At 45.1% G+C, this 25,000-nt stretch overlaps 1 protein-coding gene across 3 annotated transcripts in view; it reads right to left on the reverse strand.

Moving 5' to 3' along the window:
* Nucleotides 1-25,000, reverse strand: part of SEMA4G (semaphorin 4G) — a 714,949-nt gene that overhangs the window by 114,300 nt on the left and 575,649 nt on the right. For all 3 annotated transcript variants that reach the window (XM_085606513.1, XM_085606512.1, XM_085606511.1), the window contains exons 10-11: nucleotides 12,978-13,122; nucleotides 575-797 (exon numbers count right to left, since the gene is read on the reverse strand). In XM_085606513.1, the coding sequence (XP_085462639.1) occupies nucleotides 575-797; nucleotides 12,978-13,122 (368 nt within the window). The remainder of the gene's footprint in view (nucleotides 1-574; nucleotides 798-12,977; nucleotides 13,123-25,000) is intronic.

Consider the following 25,000-nt stretch of genomic DNA (forward strand, 5'->3'; position numbering starts at 1 on the left):
GTTTTCGGATTCGGGGGCGTGTTTTTCTTGCTCTTCTCTTGCCATTGGCTGGAATGTTTACATTCCAGAGGAGAGAAAGAATCGAAAAAACACGCCCCCGAATCCGAAAAAGACGGGGCTTGTTTGGAGAGACAATGCTCTTCTCCAATGGCTGACCAGTATTTCAGAAGCCAGCCAATGGAGAAGAGGTAAAAAAAGGGGCGGGTTAAAGCCCCACTCCTAAACATTAAATCTCGGAGCGAGACTGCGCAAGCGCAGCCTTCGAGCTGAGACCTAAAAAGGTGTCCTTTCAAGTATGCAATCGAAGCACACAACTCATCTAAAGAGAACACTGTGAGGCTGGAATGCTCCTGTGCCTGACAAACTCCTGATGAAAGCCATGGAATCAAGAGCAGATCCCTGAAATAGTCAACAAAGCTATCCAATCATGAGCAAGGAGCTGACCCAAAGTCCAGGCTAAGTTTATGTTAAGTATTCGAAACAGGTCTTGCCAACAGACAGCGATAGTTTTCTGTAGCCGAAACCTAAAAACAAGTAGAACTTTTTCTCTGAAACAGAAACGGTGGCCACGTACCTGTTCCAATGTACAGCACGTCATAGTCCTGTCCATCCAGTGCGGTAACTCTGTCCACTGCAATCTTGGTGTAGATCACCTTGTTCTTAATGAGAATGGGCGTCTCTCCCACTGGCTTCACCTCGTTATACATCAATGGATGGGTTTTCACAAATGTAAGCACAACATCTGGGAGGTCCAAGGATGAGTTGTAGCCTTCTTCACGGAGCTTATTGGTGATGCACTGTGCAAAGAGAAGGGGGTATGTCATTTTCATTTCCCATGGGCTACCTGACTTCTTTGCAACTTCACATCTTGTGTTCTCTTCTTAGCCTAATTACAAAAAAATGTGGGTGATTGGTTCTCGTACTCAAAACATCGAATTACTGGTATAGCTTGAAGCACAAGGAATGCAGAACTGCAGCAGAAGGCCAGGCAAGGCCTCGAACATTGGAGCTTTATTTTATTTTTCAAGTCACAGGATCCTTCATAGAAATAAAGAGCCTTATTTAAGGTTTGGCAGATGGAGTAAAGGCAGACAGGTAGGCAGAGAATTTTACGGCCACCACCATGCCTTTGCTCAGCCAGCCAACCTTGGAGATGTCCGCCAGACCCGCAGTTATCGCTGTACCTTGGCAAGAACTACCATCAAACCAGTTCCTCTCAATGTTGGAGAAGTTTGACGGATGGCTCCCTCAAACATGGATACGACTATCAAACATTTAGAAAGTTTTACATTTCTAATAAACGGATTCCCATGGTGTGGGGATCATTTTTTATTTTTAATGTTCCTATGACAGACAGCAATAAAAGTCATCCGACCACCCACTTTAAATTGGGTGGACAGCCAGATGGCTTACCTCCAACTACGCACCGTACTCTGTCGGGCCATCAGAGAAGTATTTTGGCAAAAGAGTTGGAGCATCGAAATACTGTGTCTTCCCAGCTCTGAATCGGGTGGGCAGACTAAGAGTTTGGCAGAGAGGATACTCTGTCGTAGTTGTGATGAAGTACCCTCTCCGTCCAAACTCCAAATTGGGCCCAAGCTTAATTTCGAGTTGGCATATTTGTATGCGCCTTGCTTCTTATATATGCCATTAGTAATACATGTTATTGTGTGGGGAACTCTTAAGAACTATATTACATGTAGGGAGGTGTCCTTTACATTCATCATTGTACCATGAACTCTCATATACCCAGAGTTCTCACATGCTCAATTCCTTTTTTTAAGTGAAAGTTGTATCTGGAATATCCATGCATGCCATCTTATTGCTATGGTGCCACCATGGGAAGAAAAATCAATTTGGAGCTCGAGCATAGAAGCCTTTGCCAGTGCAACAGTTTCCCTTATCTACCTCACTCTATTGCGTGCAAACAGTAGCAGAAGAGGACCCTCTGGAGAACAGAAGAATAAAATCCCACATAGAGTAACCATTCCCTGAGCAAGCTGTATATGGGACTTGAGAGGGGTTAATAAGATAATGTATGAAAGACGTTTTATAAAAATCTCAAAAAGCAAATGTTTTTAAAACATATATTCCTCATCCATATTTATTGCACTATTTCCACACCCCGTCGCTTTCAGCAGTTACCATTACACTGACTTCCCCACCACACTCATGTTTCACCAACCACTGTTTAACTTGCACTACCTGCTCTTCCGGTGTCTGACCCAATGCTATCTAAGAGATTTGTTGCACCTCTACATGTTCATTCCCAAGTCTCACTCCGGTTCATTGTCTTACAACATAAGTTCCCCTGTAGTTCTGTTCCACAAGCTGCTGACTAGCTCCAACCATTCCACCAATATTTCCGATATTTCCTACTTGGGTGTCCACCACTGCCTATCTCTAGTCATCTCTAGTCACCATCTGCTGGCTGACTCGCCTGCCTTAGTCTCCCTGTTAGACACTGCTCTGTAGCCTCAGTTAACCGTCACTTTGGGTAGATCCCCTTTGGGCCCTCTATGACTTTTTCTCTTGGTATTTGAAGTATTTTTGTTTGCCCATATGACCCACCTGTCATGTCACCTATTGAATAATTTCATTCTAATATCATGTGAAACTTCATTGTAATTAGTGGCTGTATACCAAATGGGACAGGACCAGGTTAGGTAAGATGAAATTGGGTTGAATGCCAAGACTGACCTCAGAATGCAGCACTACATGTTATGTAATGAGTCTGAGGTTATCCTGCATGAATAGGAAAAAAATGATTCTTTAGAGAGATCATACCACATCTGGAATCCCAAGAGTTTACTGCAGCGAAAGAATTTGGAATTTGCTCTTTATTAATACTCGAGGAAACCGAGAAGTATAAGATGGCGGACAGCATAGTTGATCTGGAATGTAATGTGTTTTAACGTCTACGTTACTGTTGTGGCTTCGGAAACAGACATTCAAAGATGGCATCTTGCATGGCACACGCTGACCACAGGGAATCATTTATAGACTACCACAATAGTAAGGAGCAATTGAGAAACATCTTCATTAAAAAGTGAGGAATGACTGAGGATCAATCATGAAGGGAGTTACAATATTGAAGGAATTATTATTTTGATAGGAAATTGAGCAGTGTAAGAGGGCGAAAAATATAGTGGCTCTGGGGCGTAGTGTTTGACCTTTGGGTTACCGTATGTACCTTGTGGCTATTTACACAGGCATTCAAGATGGCGTCTTTCACGCCATACACCAACTTCTGGGAAGCATTTACGGTAAGAAACATGGGGTTGATTCTGTTTTGCCTGATGGTACGGGAGAAACTTGGTGAATTTTGGATCTTGTTATTGGGATGAAGAGTTTTGTAACCTAGTGTTTTCACAATAGGTTATGTGGGAGAGGCAAAGTATGTATGTTTGACGTGAGGGGTCTATGTTAAATATGGACATTCTTCCAATTTTCTTGAAGGTTGGATTCAGAACGAGTTTTAAAATGATCTGATACATACAATAAGGCATTGATGATATGACTTTTAATGGTGTGGTTCCAGGCTGGTTATATTATATGCAGTGTAATTTATCTTCTACACGGTTCCCTTTTGAGGTCGAGCCTGGGCAGCGCATATGCTGCTCTGCAAGGCATGCTGTATTGAGGTCGGGACTTGAATCTCTGCCCACTCTCTGCCCATATTTTTCATTAGCTTGTGTCATTGTCCACCGTAAACTGTGGCTGTTCATTGGTCAAAAGGCTAAGTAGTCCCTCGTTAGTTCTGCCATGTCTCATTTTGTAACCTCCCATCGCGACACCTCCTGTTACGTGTGTTGTTGCTCAGTAGGCTTTAATTACAGCCTCCGAGCACTATTTTCTCAAATAGCTTTGTCCTGTCTGCAGTTGCAGGCACGACACGCTCTTTCCTAACGCTTTTTTAACATTTTTATAGCAAGAATTTGCAATGCAATAGGTCTCGCATTTGAGAGAGTTTAAGATATTAACATTGTAAATGACAATGCCTTTCATTTATCTGTTTTAAAAACAACACATAAATAAAAGGCAATGTCATTTACAATGCCAACAGCTCAAACTCTCAAACGCGAGAACTATTACTTTGCAAATGCTTGTTTCATCTTGCTTTATGTTACTGGCAACTTAGTAAACACCATGGGTTTGGCCTTAGGCCTGTTTTTCTAGATGGCGATCACTATTTATATTGTTGCCTCTGTGTATTTTTACCATGTCCTTAGTGCTACAAATTCACTATGGCATAAAAAAAGAGTTATCACTTTTTTAATCTCGCTCTGAAAGAGAAATATCTTAGTATAGAATAAGAAATTGACTGCCTTGCTGGGATATGTAGATCATACACTTTTGAGAGAATGTTTAAACATAACTTATGTGTGTTATTGATGATGATTATTCTATCAATTTGAATTTTATAATTATGTTATTCTATCGTCATAAATAATTGAGAAATGGACTGCATGTGTTGACTGTGAAATATTAATACGAAGAGTTGGGAATTTATGTAATGTTTGGGAACAGATCATAAAAATATGAATCAAGTACAACTCTTATTGGTCGCAGGATGCCTAAAATAAATCAATGTTGAATTAATGTCCATAGATGTATATAATAGTAGACACATATTGGTGGTATATAACAAGTACCATACAGGCTGTTATGAAAAAGTAATTTATGGTTACCTTTGAATAATGACAGAATCAGTGGTTAATTTGTAAATAAATAATTTATGGAGCTCTCGTTCTGAGGGAGCTTGCAACAGTCCATTTTTCCTCTTAGCGCCGCCTAAAACAGAACCAACTACTGACCATGAAAGTGGGGAAATTATGTGGCGTAATGGCCAGAGCTGCTGACTTCGGAGCTGAGGAACCAGCTTCGAGTCTCGACGTCGGCTCAACTTTCTGTGATTTTGGGCAAATCATAAATGAATGTCCTTAACTGGTGTATAATCAAAGGGGGGACATCAGAGCTAGTTATTTATCGAGGTCCTGTTTCCATGCTCCAAGGCAAGTAGATTAATATCACAAAGGGAAACAGTTCCTCTCTATGGGCCTGGGTAGAGGGTTACAATGACCTACTACACTATTACGAGTGGTATCCGGGGGGATCTGCAAATCCAGATCGTAATGCCCTCACACACCTGTTAGGGTGTCATGCTTCATCATTGGGCGCTCCTCGTCGGACCGGCGCTGCAATGTCCGACGGGCCTGGTGGCATCTTTATCGGAGATCTTTTGATCTGTGAACGCCGTATGGTGAGTGCGGTGTGTGGGGCTATAGGAGAAACATTGTTTGGTGAAGGTGTAGATTGTGATTATTAAAAAAGGCCCCTAACCTTTTCGGTTCACTTTATTAAATGTTCAAGGATGGGACTTTGTTAAAAACAGTGAGGCTACGTGTGATAATTAAAGGTATTCTAGTAGCCATTGGTGGACTAAGTCAGGTCAACATGTTTCGTGTCATGTGCTTCAAGGTAAAGCGACACTTCTTCAGGACCAGAATAACATGACCGCTTAGTTAACAGTCATGGGAGGTGAGTTCCCTTTCTGAGAGATAGAATCCTCAATTTGGGGTTATCCTAAAGGCATTCTTCCTCCTCAAGGTAGGATGTGGAGCCTCATAGATGAGGGAAGACGACCCGACCAATTAAGCGGGTGTACCAATATCCCTGCCCTGCACCTTCAGAGCTGCCCGCGGGCCGTCTTCCCTCATCTATGAGGCTCCACATCCTACCTTGAGGAGGAAGAATGCCTTTAGGATAACCCCAAATTGAGGATTCTATCTCTCAGAAAGGGAACTCACCTCCCATGACTGTTAACTAAGCGGTCATGTTATTCTGGTCCTGAAGAAGTGTCGCTTTACCTTGAAGCACATGACACGAAACATGTTGACCTGACTTAGTCCACCAATGGCTACTAGAATACCTTTAATTATCACACGTAGCCTCACTGTTTTTAACAAAGTCCCATCCTTGAACATTTAATAAAGTGAACCGAAAAGGTTAGGGGCCTTTTTTAATAATCACAATCTACACCTTCACCAAACAATGTTTCTCCTATAGCCCCACACACCGCACTCACCATACGGCGTTCACAGATCAAAAGATCTCCGATAAAGATGCCACCAGGCCCGTCGGACATTGCAGCGCCGGTCCGACGAGGAGCGCCCAATGATGAAGCATGACACCCTAACAGGTGTGTGAGGGCATTACGATCTGGATTTGCAGATCCCCCCGGATACCACTCGTAATAGTGTAGTAGGTCATTGTAACCCTCTACCCAGGCCCATAGAGAGGAACTGTTTCCCTTTGTGATATTAATGTCCTTAACTGGTGCTCATGAAAAGTGCCTGTGTTGACGATTAAGTGCCGGTGCTGATCAGCTGAAACAACTAGCTCAAATTAAGCACTGGACAGAATATATGATTATAATAATCACTGATGCCATAACTATTAAGTGTACTTTTGATGGAATGATTGAAACATTGCACACTGTTGTTTTGAGTAGGAAATGTATATGGGGTCTTATTCACAAAGGTAAACTTGCACTTTTGTGTAAGTTTACTCTTTTTGTGGCATTCAAAAGAACGAGTTAATAGTAAGTTTATGACTGCTGACACTCTTCAGTCGGGGCGGAGAACTCCGCTCATAAAAAGAAAGGACTGTCCTATCTTTTTATGTGCGGAGTTCCCCGCACGACTGAGGAGTCTCTGCTGTCGTGAACTTAATATTAACTCGTTATTTGTGAATACTAAAAAAAAATCAAAATTACACATGTGTACACACTCAAAGCGGAGCACACTGCACATAAAAAGATAGGCCTGTCCTGTCTTTTCATGCGCGGAGGTCGCCGCCCCGACTGCGGAGTCTCCCCATTCATAAACTTACTGCTAACTCGATGCTTGAGAATACCAACAAAAGAGTAAACTTTGACATAAGTGAACATTTGACTTTGTGAATCAGGCCCACCGTATTTAGATGTTCTACCCCTAGAGCACAGTGACCTATGTCATTGAGGATCAAATAATTAGAAAATGAAGGTGTTTGAGGATTGATAGTGGAGAGAGATTTTAGGATGTTGTATGTGATGAATTAATATTTATTTTACTGGTACGCTGTGATTTTGCCGCCTTGAAAAGTTTCTGTGGAACACAATGCACTGGATTCAGGTGGAGTTTTTATCCAGGAAAAAAAGGAATAATAATGTTCTTGGAATTTGAAACTATACGTGTAGTGGACGTTCTTCCTTGATGATTCTGGGCCACAATTTAGGACAGGACTTTGATTTGATAACTAATACGAACATTGAAATGCTTTCCTATCCATAGGAACTAATTAGAATTAGGGTGGGCACAATGATTTTTCATAACGCTATGTAGGTGAAATTTGGTAATCAGGGCCGATTTCATGGATGGGGCACTTGTGGTTATAGCTAACAAACCAAGGTCGAGGAATAGCTGTTCAGTACCACACTGCAGAGAAAACCGGCATGAAAAATGTGAGCAGACACAGAGCTCACAGAACAAGCATTTGCAATGCAATAGGTCTCACATTTGCGAGAGTTTAAGCTATTGGCATTGTAAATGACAATGCCTATTACTTATGCCTGATCGCATGCTTTGGGTGATCTCTCGGAATGCATTTGCAATCTGTGGCCTCTACCAGTTCCAACTGCTGTTTTTAGGTCGAGCCTGGGCAGTGCAAGCGCTGCACTGTGAGGCATGCTGTATTTGAGTATTGACTTGATGTTCCGCCCACCCTCAGCCCATATTTCGCATTGTCTTGCATCATTGTCCATTGCAAATGCTGGCTTCTGATTCTTTAATAGGCTTGCTAGTCCCTCCTTAGTACCACCTTGTCTTCATTTGTAACCTCCGATCAGGACTGGCCCTTTTACTTCTGTTGTGACACGGTATGTCTTATTTAGTCTGTAAGCACTATTTTCTTTAATGAGTTTCTCCTACTGCAGGCACGACATGCTTTCCTGCAACATTCAACACGCCATGTGTGCTTTCACTTTTTCGAGCAGCCGGGACAATGGTGGGTGCTTCTTTAAAGTGGAATAGGTCTCGCATTTACAAGAGTTCGAACTATTGCCAATGTAAATGAAAATGCCTATAATTTCTGTGTTAATTATGTAAACAGTTAAATAAAAGTAATTGTCGTTTACAATGCCAATAGCTTAAACTCTCAAAAATGCGAGACCTATTGCATTGCAGATGCTTGTTTGTGTTGCGAAGAATGAAAGGCATGCACATTATAATCTTCACACGCTACCACCCTATAAACAGTGTTCTGAAGCTATCAGTGTTTCTCTTTCACAGATGACTAGTGTTAGATCTGGGGGTCTCTAGTTGGCAGAGGTAAGTACCTTAGACCAAATAGGGACCCTTGCTTCTAGTCAGGGTACAGGGACACACACTGTAGATAACCCCTGCTCACCCTCTAGGTAGCTTGGCTCGAGCAGACAGGCTTATCCCCAAGGCAATGTGTTAAGTATTTGCAAGTAACCACCACAATGACCCCCCAGTACACCACAAATGCAGACCACACAGGTGAGTATATTAAAAATATATCTTTATCTAGTTTCAGTAATAAAAATCAACTACCATAGCATTGCACATTAGTTTCCGGTTCTCTTCAGCTTTCTCTGGTTGCTAGGAAGATAAAAAGGATAGTCTCTAGTTTCTCGTGTGAATTATGATTCAAAAAGAATACGTTTGTAGGCTCTCAGTACTTAAACAAACCCGTTTCTCCAGCGGTGCCCCTGCGCGTATAACCGAAGCGCTCCTCTCAAGCTGCTCGGTGCAGGGTTTCTGCAGCTCTCGAGCGATGGACCAATCAGGTCGCCGCTCCCTCGATGAGCCCCCAGTGACGATGTCAGATGTCACCGGAGTCAGCCACTCGCAGCGCGGCTCCTCCGGCCAAGCCTCCACCAGCAACCAATCAGGTCGCGGCCTCCTCGCTTCTTTCTCCGCGGCTTTGCGGAGCGGGGAAAAGCAGTTACTGATCAATTTCGGCCCCGGGCCGCGGCGGTGAATTGCGGGCAGGGTATTTTAAGGCGCCCAGTGTCAGCGGGTCGATCGAGACGCCACCAAGCCTCACAGCAGCTCAGTTAGCACTGGGGACGCCCACGATCTTCTGGCCACAGCAATACACGTGCCGATGAGCACGTCGGTCTTCTCAACGCGGCAGCCGGTTTCAGGCAAAGAGCAGCGCGGCGCTCTCAAGCAAAGCAGAGAGCAGCCAGCGCACTTCACGGGGCAGATGTTTCAGGCACTTGACACACAGCCCACGGTCTCTGCAGTACACAGCAGCCCGGGGGGGGGGGGGGGGGGGGGGGGGGTTGGGACACAGCAGAGTCTTGAAGTCTTGGCAACCTTTCTGTCCCTGGGTTGCAAAACAGGAGACCAGCTCTTCTCAGGCCCTTGGAGATTCAGAGTTGAAGACACAGCACACAGCAAAGTCTTGTTTAGGTCAAGTAGGTAGGGTCACAGCACACAGCAAGACCCCTTCTCCTCCTCAGCTTCAGTTGCACAGCAGAACAGGTCAGCCCTTAGAGCACACAGCAAGGCAATCTTCCTTCAGTCCTTCAGCGGTCCGTCTTTCAGCAGAGGTTCCTCTTGATTGTAGAATCTGAAAATCTGTTGTCAGGGGTCCTGTACTTATACCCCTAAAAGTCTTTGAAGTCTTTGTGCAAGTGGGTCCTGAGCCCGGTCTGATCCAGTTCTGGGTGTTGCTGGAGCACTTTGTTTTCCTGGCTTCTGCTTTCCTTTCAGAGTGAGGGGCAGGGTCGTCAGCCGCCCAGCAGGAGGTGGAGTCAGCAGTGTGGCAGGCAGGCACAGCCCTATTCACTCCCAGGTGCTATCTCTTCCCTCCACTCTACTTGCAAATGAAGTCATTCAGCAAAGGGCTGACTCATCCAACCTCCTGGGGGCTCCCCAGCCCCTGTCACTCTCAAACCAGACAGTCAATCCACAAGCATGCCCAGGCACACAGAAGGGTCAGACAAGAGAACAGCTACTCTCTAAAAAGTACTGTTCTCCAACTCAGGATTTAAAAACAACCTCTCCTAAAAGATGTGTTATCAAATGCTGAGCTCAGGGATATCAAACACTCATGTCTTATCTTGTTCCTATGAGAAGATAGGCTGATGGCCATTGGCACCAGCCTCCCCCATGTTAGCCTATGGAGCAAGATAACCTTGCAGCAGTGAACACACAAAATGGCCGCTGTTCACTACCAGAGCATGATACCTGCACTAGTACATGCTCTACCTTTTACATACACTGCACCCTGCCCAGGGGGGTACCTTGGGCCTTCCATAAGGATGACTGATGTGCACAAAAAGGGAAGGGTTAGGCCCGGCCTGTGTGGACACTGGCCAGGAGGACATGGCAGTCCAGGGACTGCAGGCAGGCCTGCGGTGGCAGGCCTGAGACACCATTTAGGGCTACACGTGTGGGTGGCGCAATCAGCGCTGCAGGCCCACTAGTAGTATCTGTCATCACCAGCCCTGGCACACACAGTGCACTTTACTAGGGACTTCATGGTGATACAAATATGCCAATCAGGTATATCCAATCAATATGATATTTTACACAGGGAGCACTTACACTCTGGCACTGATTAGCAGTGGCAGAGTCTCCAAAGCATCTAAACCAGCAAAAACGAATTTCAGCACAGCATCAAAAATCCGGGTAGCAGAGGCAAAAGATAGGGGAAAAACCCACGCCAAGGATGTCAGGTCTAACAACTAGTAACTTTTAGACCGCGTCCCCACAGAATAAATTGATGTTAAAAGATATATCAACTGTCCGGTGCAGTTCACCTACAAAGGAAGGTGAATTAATCAGTCTGACTCCACCCTCGCAACTCAGATGCAGGCAGAACTGTGAGCTGTACCGTGCTTCTACAGGTCAGGAAACAACCAGCTCACGCCATCTATACACCGGAACCATTTTCTCCTACTAAGCCCACCCTCTTTTTCCCAGAGTTATGGCTCTAAAACTTCACTTAATGTCTGTGTAGTTTTCAATGTTTGCAATCTAGCTTCACTTTATTGCAAACCCCTTGCTGCAGGAGCGCTATATAAAACAGTGAAACAAATACACAGACCCTGGAAAGTCCACGCACAGCAGACTATTATCATGTGTGATACCCTGTTTCCACTTATAATCTTACAAAACTACACAAAAGGCGATTGCATTTTGAGGCACGCTGGGGCAGATTTACAAGAAAGTGCCGCAGCGCGGCACTGCAAGCCATTTGGCTGCGCCACGCTGCGGCCCTTTCAGAGCACAGGAATGCGACATATTTACAATGATATGTCGCATTCCTGTGCTCTCCCCTGTGCTAGCGCACAAACAGCTTCCATATGCTAGTGCAGGCACCCTTGCACCATGGTGCAAGAATGCCTGCATCATGGGGAGATTGTTTTTGTGCAGGAAGGGGCACCTTTCTGCACGAGAACAATCACTACAGGCATTTTCTTCTTTCAATGCATGCTGTAGAATGCAGCACGCATTTAAAAAGGAAAAAAACAAGGAGAAATGAAAACATCTCTCCTTGTTGCACCTTGCTACGTAGCATACTGACTCATTTCCAGGTTTACGATTCCTCGTAAACCTGGAAATGTGTCTGGTTCCATGGGTGTTGCGTGGGAACACCCACAGCAACAACCATGGAACTCCCCTTTCACACAAAGTGTTGAGTTTAAAGGGGCCGTATTTGCACAGACAGGAAAAGCCATGCAGGGTGGCTTTTCCTGTCCTTGTAAATATGGGGCAGAGAAATGCGCTGCAGCGCAAGGGGCTTGTAGATCTGCCCCTCTGTGACAAACAGTTTTTGATCTTCTGTATGTTACAGTCGGAGTGACTCTTGTGTGAACAGTTTTAAACATTGCAATCATTTTATTTAATTCAAGCAATCAATATGTTGCCAATACTCAGAACACGTGTAGTCAACACAAAAGCTATTCATTAATCTAAAAATGCCGACGTTGCCTCTGTGGCTTATTTTCAGAAGTGCCCGTCTTTGAGATGCTGCCACAATGACTTCTTTACATAATATTGTGGAGTTGGGTAGCCAAGTGGAGCACCACTGTTAGTCAGGTTCACCTACTAATGACAGAACTTGTCCTACAATGGTCCTGTCTTTTTCCTATCCTTCCTCACTCTCTTAACAAGAAAGGGCAGAAACAGATAATCACATTATAGTAAAAGGGCAGCTTAAGTGGCCAAGCCCTTGCTCAGCAGATTGCTCTTGAGAGAGAGAATAATACTGCATGGGACAGCAGGAAGTAAGAACCACTTTCTAGGAGCAAAAGGTGGCAGCTCGCTAGGGGGGGTGGGAGGGGTAGGTGGGGGGGAGGTGGTTGTAGACGAACCCCTGCAGAAAGGCTCCTACTGAACAGGTACTGGCATTATTCTGAGTAACATTATTTTGATGATCTTCAAAAAGAGTGAAATGCGTATCCGGATTCGCGCTTAAATATATTTGTTGTACTGCAATAACTACAATACACTGGCATTGGCTACTCAGCCAAAAGACTGGATATAATGAAGTTGGGAAAAGGGAATTGGATGATGAACAACTACTTGGTCCATAATCCCAAGCAAGACTAGAAACAAAGAAAGGGCCAATTAAGCCACGAAGTGCATCTTTAAGCGATTTGCTGGCATGATGGTGAGCATGTCCCAGGCTGTTTTTCTTGGAGTTAACGCTACTGGACAAGGTCACAAGTGCTACTGAGGGAAGAAGATATCTAGCAACATGCTACAACCCATTACGCCAGACAACATTCTGCATGTGTGTTATTTGATTCTTTTAAGTTCAATTTATTATGGTTAAACCCATACATAGGACAAAAAACATGTTTAACACTCAGGTGTTACGAATTGGCCAAAATCTACATAAGACACAAATAACATGGATTGTTCCACTTCATTGAGGTGACAGCTGACACTTACTGAGCCGGGCCGGGGGGTTGGCACTTCTTTCTCATACAGGGACCATTTACGGAATGCCTTCTGGTACTCCATGTAGGGCCCTTCAAATGCTCTCTGTATCTCCGAAATGCTGTACTGGCAGATTGCAGATGCTTCCATATTGCCCCTAAATATAAAAAAGATGGACATGATTTTCCTTTATCACATTAGTAAAGAAGCAATAAATAAGTTCAAAGCTGAATCATAGCTGATGTTAAGCCCGACTAGACACTCAAAGATGTGAAGGGTGGCAACAAATCATCCAGTTGCATTCACATCTGGAGTGAAACAGGACAGAAATATAGCCCATCCTGCCAACCTTTCCAATCCAATGTTTACACTAGGCCCCTAGTACTTTGCTAAATTTGACCATGCCACCCTTTCCACACACAAGCCAATTAGAGAAAGCCAAGAGTAGCTAACGAACAAGTTATTTACCTTCGGTAATGCCGTATCTGGTAGAGACTCTATACAACTGCAGATTCCTTACCTTATAATTATCCCCAGGTGTCAAGCTGAATACAGACAGTTTTCATGAGTAGTATCCCTGTGTGCTGATAGGTGGCATTGTTTGCCTCCACGTGGCGTCAGCGTCGTCTGCACCAGATGTAACTAGCGCGACGCCTATAAAGGCGCCACCCCAGCGCGCTGACGTCAGTTTCTTTTCATGACTTATCACGCCAGGAGCATGGAGCCACAAAGAACACCGACCACTGGTGTACGAAACAAGGGTTAAGAAAAGGTTCTGACAGAGACTTCTAGTCGCAGATTCCTTCCCTTAGAATATATACGTAAAGCAATACCTCCCCGGAGGAAAGCCTGATTTAGACAAGAAAGTCCTGCAAGACCGAACGGGCGAATTTCCCATCCTGATGAACCTGACTGTCAAGACAGTAGTGCTTGGTGAACATGTGTAGTGAAGTCCATGTTACTGTCTGGCAGATGTCCAGGACTGGAACTCTGCGTGCTAATGTAGTGGTCATAGCCTTTGCTCTGCTGGAATGAGCACGGAAACTCTCTGGGGGTTGCTTCTTGGCTAATGTGATGGTTCATTTCTGCACGGTCTTCCCTTTTTTGGCTCTAACATATCCCACGAAGTGTTGATCGTCCACCCAGAATGGTTTTGTGTGGTCACGGTAGAACAACAATGCTCTTTTTGGGTCCAGATGGTAGAGGCTCTCCTCTTTCTTAGAGGGATGAGGCAGAGCACAAAAGGTATGGAAAAGTGATGGGCTGGTCTATGTTGAATGGGGAGACTACCTTCGGCAAGAAGGATACTAGAGTCTGAAGGACCAGTGTGTCTGGTAAAAAAAAGAGTTGTCGGGAGGCTGAGAAAACAGCATCTGTAGCTCACTGACCCTCCGGTCAAATGTAATTGCCACTAGAAAGACGGTCTTGATGGTAAGGAGCCTAAGGGGGCAAGAATGAAGCAGCTCAAAGGGAGTGCACATTAGAAAGATAAGAACCAAGTTAAGGTACCAATGAGGCATAACAAAGGGAGCTGGAGGAAACGTGCTGCAGACCATTAGGAAACCAATTAACAATAGGGGATTTGAAGAAAGAAGGCTGATCTGGTAGCCCCAGAAAAGCAGAGATGGCAGATAAATAACTCTTCAGTGTTCCCAACACAGAGCCCTGCTGAGCCAGGGGAAGGATAAACAAAAGAACCTGGGAAAGGGGTGCAGATAAGGGATCCACCTGTTTCTCTGTAGAGCATGCCACATTTTTTTGCCAACAGCCAGCATATCCCATTTTGGTGGAGGGACGCTGAGCTGCAAAGATAACATTACAGACTTTGGGGGGAAGGTCAAAAGCTGTCAACTGTCACCGCTCAATCTCCACGCATGATGGCGGGGCATTGACAGGTTCGGGTGTAGAACCGTATAACACAAGTGGGTACGGTAGCTATGAAATGGAGGGGACTACTTCTCCTTCACAATATGAATAATCCTTGCCCTACTTAGGCATATCAGAAGTTCTGTCAGGACAAGTAGGAATAACACTCTTTTAAAAGAGTAAGCCTAAGCAACAATATATGGCATGCTTCATCATAGGCAACCTCTCCCCACCTTGGTAGGACAATACCACCAGGGCAGACTCAACCTCCATGGACAAGAAAGAAAGAGATTTCTTAGATAAAAAAACAACTGGACAAATGAGGAATCCACATCAGTTAAAAATACTCCGAGGCACACAGGTTTTCACCTTTGATGCTGTGGGGACCTCTGGTATATCTAAAAACAATTTCGAGATTGAATGTGAAAACAATGGCTTAGCCCATCCCCCTAACAAGTTTCTGCCTCTATCTCTTGTCTATACAGGTTATCGGAATTCTTCAGGGCCAAGGATCACTAATGCACTGGCCTATTTACCGTTAGACAATACTTGGTGAAACCAAAAAACCCAGGTGAGTCCCATCTGGTTTGTAAGTTATCACACCCTAATTTTCGGGGATACCAGCTCCTCGGTCTGGGAGGGGACGATGTCCTTTGTAGTCACACATTAGTCAAGAGGCCCATCATGCCTTACACATGGGCCTATTCTGAAGAGAAAGGAACCATCAAACAGCATGTCCTTGTGCAAAGTCTGGACACGCCCTGAAAAGCCAGAGGTTCTCAACCAGGAGTGGCACCTAAGGGCCTCTGATAATTAAACCGGTCTACCTAGTGAGTCTTCGTATCCAGCCCACAACGTATGGTGAACTTACCTGCATACCTCCCATCAGCAATAGCTTGGGAGATTATGGCCCGGTTCTCCACCGGGTCCATAGGCAATAGCTGAGCAAACGAGCAAGTGGGTGGGAGTATTAGCCCAAAAGGCACCTGGTGTTCACTGACTGCAGTGCCAGGCTGGAGGAAGAAAACTTATCCTTCACCAAGATGCCCAGCCTCTTGAATTTCATGTCCAGGGGACAGGTAAGGAATGCACCAGGATTTACTTTGGAGGTGGAGGCTTGGATCACCAAGCTCTCTGGGGTGGGGTGCTGGGTAAGGATATCAGGGTCCTCTGGGGTGGGGCAAGGGCTAATCCTATTCACAGGTGGCCCTGTGCAGGGCTTAAACCAGTCCCCGAGTAGGATGTCCATGAGGGCTTCATTAAATGGGAGAAGCAGTGACTTCTGGCTGAAGCACCTGTCAAGTTGTTCGTTTTGACAGCCAATGAGGGCAGCTGAATGTTCAAGACCTCTGCCGCCCTCCTCACCACCATAGCAAATGAAGCTCCCCCCTCTGCAGCCACTGTAGGAGGATATTCCAGTGACCCCTCCCAGTCTTCCCCAAGTCCTAGCCCATAGGAATATGGCACAGGCTCTCGCCAGAAGGAATGACTCTGGAAGGGGTCAGATGATGCCCATCTGGCTCTGTGTTGGAGCTGGGGGACGAGAATGGGGATGGTGCCGCCAAGGGCATCGGCAGTTGGGCTGGCGCCAGGGAAGGCCGAGACGGTGCCGGTCCAGATCCGTCCATGGATCCAAGAGGCCTGACTGGTGCAGAGAGATAACCGTCCGGTGCAAGACCTGTAGGGGCCCTTCCCAAACCCGGGGGGGACCCGATTGCGCCTCAGCGGAGATAGGCCCCCAAATATGAGGTGCATGGCCTCATAAAATTCTCAGAGTTAGGTGGGGGGTCGGTCCAACTCCAGGAAACCTGGGGAGGTGCGGAGACGGTCCAGGAATAGGCTCAACCACAGAGCCAGCCCTCGAATGCTGACACTCCCTCATCTCATCGGATAATTTCGATGGGCGGGAGGAAGTTGATGATCTCATTGACTTTGGCAGCAAGATAAGTTTTTTTTAAAACCAGCAGTCTGTAAGGCCCCGTTCCCCCCACCTGCACCGCCCCCCCACCCACTCGCTACCCGGGCCGGACGCTCCTGTTCTATCCAGATCTGACTGACATGGAAAGAAAAGGATAGATGTCAGTGTGCTGAGGTGGGGCCTATATATGCATCACACATGTGACTTCTGACGTGGACGATGTCATGAGGAGCTGAACGACACACGGACTGGCACGCATGGGTACTGCCCATGAAAAATGTCCGGATCCAGTCTGACACCTAGGTATAATTCTACTGTAGGGAATATCCAGCTAGAAGTTTCTATCGGATGCTAACCCTGGCTTGCCATTTTTTATCTCTGGCATTTCTCCTTCTTGCCCTGGCCTTTGGAACCATGAAAGCTTTGGCAAGCAGAGAAAGCAAACTGGGCTGTAAGAGGCTGGATTCATTGTTGTAGTTTCTACTCCTAGCCCATATCTTACCTTTTCAGCAACAAACACAAGGCTATTGATGAGTTAAGAATAAGCCAAACGCTCAATCCTTTCGAGAAATAGAGGGTGAAAGGGTTTGTGGAGCCTTACACTTCAGCACTACTTAATCCGCTGGTGAAACTTTAGCTCCCTAGAGCCGATATAAGGCCACCTACTTTGCAAGAACCTGTTGCAGTCAGATAATTACTACATTTTATTATTACCCAACTCAAGAACACTCGTTCACGGACCTCTAAAAAATTGAAAAGTTGAATCTGATGGTCATGACTCATGAAGAACTCTACTGAAGGTTATATGTCAAAATATCGTTGTTATAATATCCTCTGACATAAATATTGTGTCCAAAATATCTTCTCTAAAAATATCGTCCCACTTGGTGTATATTCTCTATTAACCTTAAAAGGAAAAATTGTTATAAAATATATTAGGGACTCAATATTTTGTCACACAATATTCTGCCAACGATAATGTGGTACCAAGCCTCAACATCCTTTGCGAGGAAACAGCCTTCCAGGAAATCTCCATATTCCGTGAAAGACCACTTGACAACTGGTATCATTTGATGCAATGCACAACTAACAGACTGCTCCCTTTTTTCTTTTTCCTCTGATTTCACATTACCCTCTTATCTGTGACTGGGCAATCCACAACCTGCCTCTTTCACTTCCCACGTCTACCTGTCATACTGGAATGCTTTCTTTAAATCTCTGCTCATGAGCCTGAGATGGCTCAAGAACGTGTACGGCTCTACACGGTATCTCCAAGAAATGGTAGAGAACTCTGGTCCATTTGTGAAAATTCTAAAATCATACCAATATTTGGGGTAGAAATTTGCAAATCTCGGCCAACCACCAAGCAAGAGATTCAACCATGACTATGCATTACCAATATATGAGGTACATTGAAACCCATGCCATAGCGTCCTTCACTTAACTCCTTTATGTATCTGTAAATATAATTAAACCTCTGTGACACCTCTGAAGGTCTCAATGAAAATTCAGCTTTTAACAGACCCAGGAGGGAGGCACCACACAGCAGGTGTCCAATGGGCAAGCTCTGGTCTGTGCCTCCTACATGCTACTCCCATCTGTTGCGAGGGCAAAAAAACAGATGCCTTCTATAGCAAGGAATACAGAGCCACCCACCTGTGAGGATGTGTGCGTGTGAACACTGCGTAAGAAAGGTGCTGCACTGAAATGCGCTTGTGAATAATGCCACTTTTCAAACATAGCAAGCAAAAGTATATTATAATGTTATGTACATGGCCACAACCTGCCTGTTGCACCTCCAATCCCAGAGTTTGACATCTACAGCAGAAAGGCCAACCTACAGAATGTCCATGACTGCAGAAACAGAAGCAGCGTGCTGGCCCAGGTGGTGTCCATTAATTATACACTAAAAGATGTCAGCTGGATCCACGTATGAGATATTATACGTGTTTTTATTCAGCAGTTTTTCATCAACTGCTAATAGTTTATTGCCCAATAGTATCCAGTGTGTTTCTAGCCATACAGTTGAGTTGTTTGCTTTATGGATTTCAATCAAATGTTCTTCTATAGACTAATACTCCTCAGAAGTCCCAGTTATAACTCAGAAATACAGCATCGGTCTGGGATCGAAGTTATCCAGTCTATGAGCGGATAGTTCAGGTAGAGGGGTGTTATAGCCGCAACTTCTGATCTCCAGGCGAAACGAGTGCAGGTGCCGAGATACTCTGGATACCGCTGGTCCAACACAACATTACTGGATAATGAATACGTGCTGAATAAAAAAATGATGTTGCTCATGGTGCTTTAGGTACATGGCAATTTGCTGATGATGACACACATTTGTGAAGCATATAAACGTCAGGTTTTATTACTTGTACGATGAGATACGGACGTTAATATCACTCTGGGCCTTTCATGCCCACCCCTAAGTCTACACTGAGTCTGCTGTGATTTAACCTCCAACTCTTCTTTACTATTACTACGATTACTCTTACTTGTCGATGGTATTCTTTCTGGCATTACGTTATTAGTTTTGCCTCCAGAACCTATGCTCGAAGTTAGTTCAGTTTTCCTTATTTGATACTATGGCTTGCACAGTAGCGGCTGCTACCGGACTCGGTTGTGAGGCGGGGGTGTGAAAAAAAAACCCACTTACCTGTAACGGCCGGACGCCACCTCTCCTCCGTCCTCTTCTTCCTGACTCTGGTTCCAGCAGGATACAGGAACCCGACAGGCAATCACGACACTGCAATGCAGCATTGTGATTGGCCTGGGTGCCGAGGATCGGAGCTCAGACAGGGAATGGGGGCGGGGCATGTTCTCAAGCAGGCTGTAATGCAGCCTGCATGGAGAATATGGGAAGTGCGCATGACTGTTTTGGGTGGCCCAGAGGGCTGACCAAACAGTCATGTGCACTTAGGAGTGGGCAAAACACTCCTCCCCTGCTCCTCTGTCCTCGGAGCAGCCCCCGCCCAGAAAGCTGCCACAGCAGAAGGAAACTTAAAATTATAATAACGTGAGTCATTATCATTTTGTGTTTCCTGCCACAGAGCAGTGGGGCGACGCTCCTCTGCCTTAGCGGAGGAGCCGCCACTGGGCTTGCAAAATATTTTCTGATATTCCACTGTACACCACTTGCTGATTTTCCTCTGCAAAGTCCTGATTTCTTCAGTGGAAAATGTGACCGGACATGTTTTTTTCTTCAGAGGCGTTTTATTGAGTTTAACATTTTATACAGAAAAAGCGCGCCAGTCGTAACCATCAAATAGGATGTGGTTACAAAGTCAAATGCTAGCACTGCCCCCAATCCCAACCCCTGCCCCCAACTCAGTCACATGATCAAGCCTGCACGTGCAGCCCAATGTCTTAGAACTCTGCGATCTTGCTATTTCTTTTGCTTCCAATGAAGCATTCCGACTCATCTCTTTCCACCTTGATTATCAAGACACTAGTTTGGCCCCCCGGCAAGAGAAGCAAGCAATGGTTTCCATTGTTTATCAATTTTCCCTCCTTGGCCGTTAAAATCCCAAATTAGCTTTTTCATTGCCATTAGTGTCCACAATCTGACAGTCAATTCTTCGATACTCCAATTCTGGGCTATCAATTGTTTGGCTGTGAACACCATATTCATTACAATCATCCAGTCAGTTCTGGTCATCCCCCAGAGTGCAGTTGGCATCAAACCAAGTATTATCCTAGCCTGGTCCGATAACATCGGATAGCCTAGGTGTCCTTTATGTGACTCAAAATTTCCTTCCATAAAGTCTGTAGTACAGGGCATGACTGCCAGATGTGCTAACCATTTCCTTCTTGGCCAAATTCCGACCAACATTTCCCATCTACATTTCAAAATTGCATGTGAAAAGTGCAGTTTTATTGTTAGCCTGTGCCCCTGTTTTCATATTCCGACGAAGCCTATACCATCAAGCCCCTGAATAAGAAAAGACCAATCAACTTTATTGAATACCTCTTCCGCATCCAATGTCACCAATGAAAATATTGCTAGTTGGATTTTCTGATGATTCGACTACTCTGAGATGCAGGACTCTCCTAATATTGTCAGATGCTTGCCTGTTAGGAATGAATTTGGATTGGTGTGGATGAACAAAAAAAGGGTAAGAGGGAGCGAGAGCCTATTTGCTAGGATTATATCTAGATATTTTTGTCGTTGGACGGCCACTCTGTAATTGTCAGAACGGAAATGTCCTTGGAAAACATTTTTTTTCCTAAATTTATTCTAGTCAATGGTGAAAAGGCTGACACATGATGGAAAGAAAGCAGTCTTTGAAACTTCTTGCCCAACCACAAAGCCCTCATCCACTTTCCTTACTGATTCACTGGAGCTTCTTCAGTAGTACAAGAAACAAGCATTTACAATGCAATGGTCTCGGCATTGGTAAAGTTAGAGCTATTGGCATTGCTCATGACATTATTTTTGTTTATGTTTTTGTTTTTAAAACATTTAAAGAAACGGCATTGTCATGAGCAATGCCAATAGCTCTAACTTTAACAATGCCGAGACCGTTGCATTGTAAATGCTTGTTAACGCGGAGAAGACGGGCGAAAATAAACCCAGACAGTCTAAGGAAAGATGAAAGCACGTCACGACCAAACGCTGTCATCCGTCGAGCCTCAGTCCATGTGCGGTGGAAGCCCAGAGGCGGCGCAGAGTCCGGGGCCTGGGACAGTGGTGGGAAGAGGGGACAGAGGGAAGGGGGGGCGGGGGGGTGGCCAGCGGAGCAGTATCCTGGGTCTCTGCCTGGCTGGGGCAGGGCGGGCAAGAGAGGGCGTGGACGCCTTCCAGGAGCGAATTAGTAGGGACTGAAAGAGGGTAGGAGCTGCAGCTGAAGAGGGGCGGGGCAGTGGCTTTGACAAGAATGGGGGCTGCCAGAGATTGGAGTTCATGGGCTGGAGCGCAGGAGTGTGTGAATATATCGGGAACCCGTGTCCGCGTGTTTGAGGGGGGCTTGTAAGAAGTGTAAAGTCAAGCTAACTTGACCGACCTGTGGAAGGAATAGACGCTAGCGCAGGAGTGTGTGAATATATCGGGAACCCGTGTCCGCGTGTTTGAGGGGGGCTTGTAAGAAGTGTAAAGTCAAGCTAACTTGACCGACCTGTGGAAGGAATAGACGCTAATCATATCTGACGGCCATCTTGGTAGAATGTGTGTGAGGTGACCAATGAACGTTCGTATGTGGAGATTGTGAGCGAGGCTGACTTCTACATCGAGGCTTGGAGCACAAGGCTAGCGGGTGTGATTAGCGTCCAGAGCAGCTGTACAGACTGGGAATGTGTTTCCAAGAGTACCGCGATGCTATTTACAGGATAGAAACATGCCCTGATCATCTCCAGGGTCTGCGCCCTCTACAGAGGTTTGCTGTTTCGCTGCTACTCTTCGAGAACTTACCTCATTTCACGCACAAGGCAAGCACACCACTGCCTTTCTCCGAGGCATTTAAAGAGCAGAAATGCCTCGGAGAAACGCAGTGTCCTTTTCGGATTCGGGGGCGTGTTTGTCTTTTCTCTCCTCCAGCCATTGGCTGGAGGAGAGAATGAGACTTTCTTTAAAAAACACGCCCCCCGATCCGAAAAGGATGGGGCATGATTGGAGTGACGGGACCTCTTCTCCAATGGCTGGCCAGCATTTACGAGGCCATCCAATGGAGAACAGGGCAGAAGAGGGGCGGGTTCAAGCCCCTCTTCTCCCAAGTCATTAAATCTCCGGACTTCCGGTCTGCCGACCGGATGGTCCCGAGACCTAAAAAGGGGGAACCTTTCAGATCCCGCATCCAGCAGCTATCATTGTACTAAATATTGAGTGAAATATAGAGTGAAATATGCAGAATTTGTATGGGTGTAATTTGTTGACACCGGAACACAATTATCAGCGCAGACAGGTTGTGATGGTGAAGGGGCTTTCAAATTTTACCTTTCAGCCGGACCCAAAACAAAGACCTGATTTAATAGGCCATCAGCACTCTTATAGTTTGAGTATCACGCTCGATGACTGCTTTCTGGTGCACACAGCTTGCTATCATACATGAGTGCTTAAGAAAAACTATAGTTTGGAGGCAGGCTTTTGGCTTTGTTCAATCCTTGTTTGCAAGAGATACATTTGCACTCACTATGCATTTATATGTAGGAGTAATTACACAAACAGCGATTTAAATAGCACTCACTAATTTATTTGATCTCTTTTATAGCACTACTCGTTCCAATGTAGGCTGTCGGAGCACCTTATATTACACATATTATACAGAGACAATACATTATACAAGTGCATAAAGCAATCTACAGGAAATGTTACATAAGAAAATGAGGTTTACAAGGTGTAGGAGTCACATATTGTTCCTGCGGGTAGGCATTATATTTTGAGAGTGCATTATTGGAAGAAATTCAAAGTTAGGATTTAAATGTAATGCAGCCTTTTGGGTTGTTTGTACTTATAAGACTTCTTAATACCCAACGGAAACCTACATAGAAACCAAAGTTTAACTACAGATTGAGAAACAACACAAGGTTCTAAATCCATGTCTGGCAGTTTTCATTCAGCTACTGGATACCTCACTGTGTTGTATTAGAAAGATTGCAACTTACAAACTGCAAGCAACCAAAGCAACTCTGTGTCAAAAGCAGAAACCCATGTACCGACATAAAATATGAATCTGTGATCTGCATGTTATGTGATGTGCTTTGCAGCAGGCACATTAACACTCTAAGCTACTTTATTAGTCAAAACTGTTACTAGACAAACCAAAGACCTCTCTAGAGTTATCTTACTGTTATTATTATCCCCTGAATATTGTTGGACACACAAATATCTCTAAAGCTGGTCCTTAACCCTCTGAGGTATTTTAAAATAAAGCATTTATGTGGCTAATTAACTGAGCCACAACAGATTACTGTCACTTTTGTCCTTGTTGCCAATTTCTTTGCACAGATTTCTAAAAAAAAAAATGGTAAGTTGACTGTTTGACTCGCTTTTCGTGACTCCACCACTCGTAATTCCACCCCCTTTCCGCTGCAACATCTGGATCCCCAATTTATGAGTACATTTTTTCCATTTCTAAAACTGCGCTGTAGTAATAGAAACTGCTGCGAGGACCATTTAGGCAGGGAGGGCACCATTACACAAGGACAGCAGAAGTTCCCTACAGTAGAAACAACTAAAAAGAAGTCGGGAATAGAAATTCTCTATATTTAATAATAAAAAATAATGGCTTGGTGGCCGGCGGAGATGGCGGCGCTCCATTGAAGCTCCCGACCCGGTGCGGAGGAAACGCGCTCGCAGCATGCCCAGCAGGTCGCTTTCTGGCTGAGCTGCGCAATGAACGGATGTTGCTGTCAACGGAGAATGCTTCGCGACCTCAAGCGGCGGCATTCTGCATCTTTCGGAAGGTAACGCGGCCGCGCTCTTCTATGAGGCGGCGGCCGCCATTTTGTTAACCGGAGCCTGCTGCTTATCACTACACAGTATACTGCCACAAGATTTCCTGAATTATAAAACTGAAAGTCACTTCTCAGTTTTTGCAGCAATAAATATGAACGTTTGAGAAGAGGAAAATAACCTAACCTCCTAGAAAGTGAATTTGAATTTTGACTGTTTATGTGGCACTACCTCTTCAGTCAAGTGACACCTGTTGGCAGATGGTCTTCTGCCTCCCATCACAGTGCTCTTCAAGTCTCAGCACCTCGGACTGTTCAAATGCAAGTAGAACAGAGATTTTTAATGGACTGCCCAGAGAGAGGGTAACATTGGGAAGTAACATATGACATTAAATGCTCCGTTGTATTTGTTTTCAAAGGCATTTTGTGCAGATGTAATGAGCAGAGAGGTAACCAAACCCTACATAGCGCATAGTTTAAAGATAATATTCTGGGTGGTGTAGCCTGGCGCCCGACGGAGTTGGCAGCGCTTCACTGCGGCCGCCATTTTGGCGGCCGATGCCTACCACGAGAGCTATCTTGCCTACAAGGTCACATTGTTGTATGTCTTAATCCTTTAATATTCAGGTGCGAGTCTGGGGGTGATGCAGAGGTCCAGTTTTACCTCACCTCTATATAGAGGTTGGGGTGGCTTGGTTCCAAGCGCCTTTCTTTCTTTCACTTTTATTTTAGCGCCACTTCTGCAGTATATAACAGAGCCGTAGTGGCTTACCTACATTACTTTGAGCAATTGTGAAGGAATCGTTCTTTTGTGGAGGGTCGCTCTCTTGCTTCTTGGCTCTGTTTCGACCTGCCCACAGTGTAT

The sequence above is a fragment of the Triturus cristatus genome, chromosome 1_2, assembly GCF_964204655.1.
Source record: "Triturus cristatus chromosome 1_2, aTriCri1.1, whole genome shotgun sequence".
Lineage (NCBI taxonomy): Eukaryota > Metazoa > Chordata > Amphibia > Caudata > Salamandridae > Triturus > Triturus cristatus.